Here is a 4,307-nt window from a genome sequence, read left to right on the forward strand (position 1 = left end):
TGAGGGGTGGGTCTTGCCGCCCCGCCGCCCTTGGTCTCTGCTCCCCCTCCTGGTCACCCTCCTCTAGCGGAGTTGTGTACCTGGCACCACCCGGATTCCATCCTACTTATAGTAAACGTTTGCAAAAAAATAAAATCGCAGGTTTTTATTATTTTTCCTCTCGGCTCCCCAGCCTTGGCACACGGTGAAGGAAGAGGCTCGGGTCTGGCTCGCAGAGTTCCACTCCATGTTGACCGGAAAACAGAGCTGCTTCCTGGGTGGGGTTGATTCTTTGATTCTGATTCTGTGGCTCAGGCAGCTCGAAGCCAGGTCTCAGAATCACAGAATCGATTAGGCTGGAAAAGACCTCTGAGATCATCAACCTGCGACAGAACACCACCTTGTCAACTAAGCCGTGGCACTAAGTGCCACATCCAGTCTTTCCTTAAACACTTCCAGGGATGGTGACTCCACCACCTCCCTAGGCAGCCCATTCCAATGTCTAATCACCTCCTTCTGTGAAGAAACTCCTCCTGATGTCCATATTAAACCTCCCTTAGCACAGCTTAAGACTATGTCCACTCGTTCTGTCTCTGATTGCCTGGGAGAAGAGACTGACCCTCACCTGGACAGAACCTTCTTTCAGGGAATTGTAAAGACTGGTAAGGTCACCCCTGAACCTTCTCTTCTCCAGGCTAAACCCGGCTTGGGCCACTCAAACCTTTAGTGCACTTCCATCGAACATGTCTCTGCAAGTTTCCAGAGACGCCCCTTCACCCTAAAAGCAAAGGACAAGTTGGCCACCTGGTCCCAGTGAAGATGGCCACTCCAGAACACCAGCCCGGCTGGCTGGTGCTTGTGCCTCTCACCCCCAGTGTCAGGGTGTGTAGTCCCACGCCAGCCCCGACTCTGGCCTGTGCAGCCAGTCTGCATGAAAGGGCACCCAGTAAAGGAGTTTCAAGTGGATGACTTCAGGGTCACCCATGGGGTGTTTATTTTACAATAGGATTTCCTGGGTCGGAAAACTTGCAAACATTTTTCCTCCAGGGAGAGACCAGGTGTACTCCTCCTGCACAGTGGAAGCATGAAGGGGACAGGAGGTGCTTTGGCAACATGGCTGAACTGCTTTTCTTCCAAATGAAGCTGCTTCCCACAGCTTTTGCCAAGCTGTCCTGTCAGCCTGGGGGACTTCACTGCAGCTCTTCTTCCAGAGTAAACTCGTGTGTATGTGTGGTTAATGGCACCAGCTGGAGACACAGAGGTTTGTGTGTGGTCTTTAAAGGTCTGGTCAGCCCAAAGAGTACTTATGGTTATTAATAAAGTAACCACCTGGAATGACAATGACCTTAAACATTTTAGAAATGGCATCAGACCTTTATGATTATGAGCTCAGAACTGTGTCTTGATTGCCTTCACTTAATGGAAAGAGTTACCATCTCTAATTGGACATCCTGTGGAGGCTGAGGGTTGTGTACACATGAAATATTCCAGGCCCGTAGTGGTCACTAAGTGACATAACCATGTTCATCATCTTTGCTTACATCCTAAACAACACCTATGCAGCTTCTTTTCTCTCATCCCTTCTCTTCTGGTCATTTTTCCTTCTTACCATGTTTCTTTGTTAATCTTCTCCCTTTGCAAGGCAGCAGGGCAGCTGCTGATTACAACTACACGTTTTCTTCTGGAGCTCAAGAACATGCCACCAGCAAGGAGGTTAATGGCAATGCCTTGACATGCCCGATGCTGATAAAAGCTTGCTAATTGTCTGAGCAACTTGCTTAGGTAGATACTGGCAAGCCAAGGCTATTTCTGTCTAAAGCTTCCCAGACGGAATTGTATGTGCACACAAATTTGCATCACAGGGAGAATTATTATCTCAATACCTCTGTCAAGCATTTGGCTTGCCAGTGTGCAACACAAGCTGTATGTGCACAGTTTGTCTGGGAGTTTTGGGCAGCCGACTGCAAATTCATTTCATAGACAGCAGCGGCCGTGCATCTCATTCAGAGCTGCAGTTTGCTTCATGAAAATGTCTTTTTCAGCCTGATGGTGTTGTCTGGGATGAATGCATTTATGTTTGTCCAGAATGACTAAATGTTTAGCAGCTCGAGCAAGGCTTGAGAATACCTCTGACTGAGCAGCCGAACATCCCAATATCCTGGGCATTACCACAACGTCTCCGAAGATCGCTTCATGCTGTAAAAGCAGCCAGTGTGAGGTGTAGTGAAAGTTTTGGGCAGCTGCGCTTCCTCCACACAGCTGGAGCTCCCCGAGCTGGCAGGAGAGGGCGGCCTGACCACACGGGTGCTCCGCAGCTCCACATGGCAGCGCCTGTGGTTCCTCAGGCTCCAGCAGCCCTCTCAGAGCAGGGCAGGGTAATGCCTGTAGGGGCTGGCAAGCATCCAGTAAGCACAGCAATTATCCGTCACAATACCTTTCAATTCTTCCTAGACACAGAGAAGGTGGGAATATACAAAAAAAACAAAGTACAAAGTTGTCCAAGATAAGATCTTTGGACCTGTAATTTTACAAGCAGTCATTTTCTTTCAAAGATGAGCACTAGGGACAGAAAGTGAATTTTCTCTGTACTGTAAATTTCTCCCTTGTTTGTTGGGGGTAGTGGGGGGGAGAAGGAAGTGAACAACAGCAGAAGGAGTAAATCTACACTCTCAGATCTTTTCTTATCAGAAAAGCAGTTAATACAGGTTTACATAGTGTCTAAAACACTGCCCAAAACATGTCTTTCTTATCTGACACCATGCACCCCCTGTAGAAATGAGAGTTGCGGGAGCTTTGGGGTGGGTCGGACGGTCGGGACGTGGATGGACGGTGACGAGAGATCTCTGAAGTCAGATCTTGGAACATGTGGTTTATTGCAAAGGCCGTGGGTACAGGGGCACTGCTTAGAGGTGCCAGACTCAGCTCGGAGCAGGCCCAGGAGAGCAAGAGAGTAAGCGGGTAAGTAAAGAGAAAGAGAGAGCGAGAGAGGAATGAGAGTGAAGAAGTAGAAGTGAGAGTGTAGTAAGAGTGTCTGAAGTCCTGGTTACAATACAATAAATCATCTTCTGTACTGAATATTCTAATTGTCACTAACCAATCTAATACAATATACAAATCCTATAGCATTTACATACAGCCTATAAGAGTTCTTATATTACCATAGAGTGTTACATCTTAACTTCTAAAAACTACTCTTTGGACCCCTTCTGCTGAGCTAGTAGGGTCTGCTCTGACCCTTGGACCTGCCTGCAAGCAGAGGGTATTGTTCAATCAAGAGGGGATTACCTTCAGTCGGCCATACCATTGTTTTCCAGTTGTTCAGTAACTAAGACTTGGTAATTCAAAGGTGGCTTTCATTTCGATGTCGCTTATAGTTTTCATATTCCCAAAATCTTTTGTCAGGCAATCATATTTATAAGGCTTTCCTGTTTCATCTTCCCCAACAGAGAGTGAAGTGTGCAGTCTGCTAACAGAAATCCTTATAATGAAAGGTGTAGCAATCTTCTCTCTTTTTCAGTGTGTTTGCTTAGCAAGAAATTAAAAGTGATTCACATTAGGACAGTACTGTGACTGAAAATTTGAAGCCTCTTAATTGTATAGTGTTGTTGCAGTAAGCAAATTTCTACTAAAATGTTACCTTTTCTTAGGCCTAACCAACACCAGCAGAGTTCAGCTTTGATATTTGCTGCGTTTTGAGGATAAATTGCTGAGTAAGCAAAAATTTATCTTCCTCTATTTAAAACAGAAAGTTTAAAAAACTCTCAGTAGTCTTTGTCATCTTATCACACTCCCATGTTAGCATGATTCTGATCATTTGCAAAACAGATACTGGTCTCTGCTGATATTAATTATAATTCTGCTGATCATCCAGTCATTAGCAAATCTCTTTCAGCTTAGTCAGCATCTCCACAATTACTCACTGCAAGTAGTATATTGACTCAGTAGGAAGTGAACTCATCATCTTGGTCAGGGAAGATCTGACAAAAAATCTAGCAGCAAATATTTTTTTTACCTTCCCTTGTCGCCCTTTCCCCAGCCTCACTCGCATTATGACTTACCAATAACTGGAAACTTTTCTGTTATAGAATGAAGACATGTTTGTACCTTTACTCCTGGTTTTTTATACATGTTTTTTTTATTTCATTTACTTAATCGTGGGACATCAGTTCTGCTGTTCAGACGTTTATCAACAGGTGTCAGCAGAACCTCAGTCTTGTGCTACGATGAGCGTGTGCTGAGGTGTACAAATAACTCCAGTTTTGGAGGAATGTGACTTTCAAATTGTCTACCCTGATGGGTTTCTATTTTGGAAGCACTGACTCAAGAGC

At 45.3% G+C, this 4,307-nt stretch overlaps 1 protein-coding gene across 1 annotated transcript in view; it reads right to left on the minus strand.

Annotated features, from left to right (window-relative positions):
- The window catches only part of PREP (prolyl endopeptidase), a 96,471-nt gene extending 92,444 nt beyond the window's left edge, over positions 1-4,027 (minus strand). The window contains exon 1 of the mRNA XM_008637920.2: positions 3,992-4,027. Within this exon, the coding sequence (XP_008636142.1) occupies positions 3,992-4,027 (36 nt within the window). The remainder of the gene's footprint in view (positions 1-3,991) is intronic.
- Between the last annotated feature and the right edge of the window lie 280 nt (positions 4,028-4,307).

The sequence above is a fragment of the Corvus brachyrhynchos genome, unplaced genomic scaffold (assembly GCF_000691975.1).
Source record: "Corvus brachyrhynchos isolate BGI_N302 unplaced genomic scaffold, ASM69197v1 scaffold14, whole genome shotgun sequence".
NCBI classification, from domain to species: Eukaryota; Metazoa; Chordata; class Aves; order Passeriformes; family Corvidae; genus Corvus; species Corvus brachyrhynchos.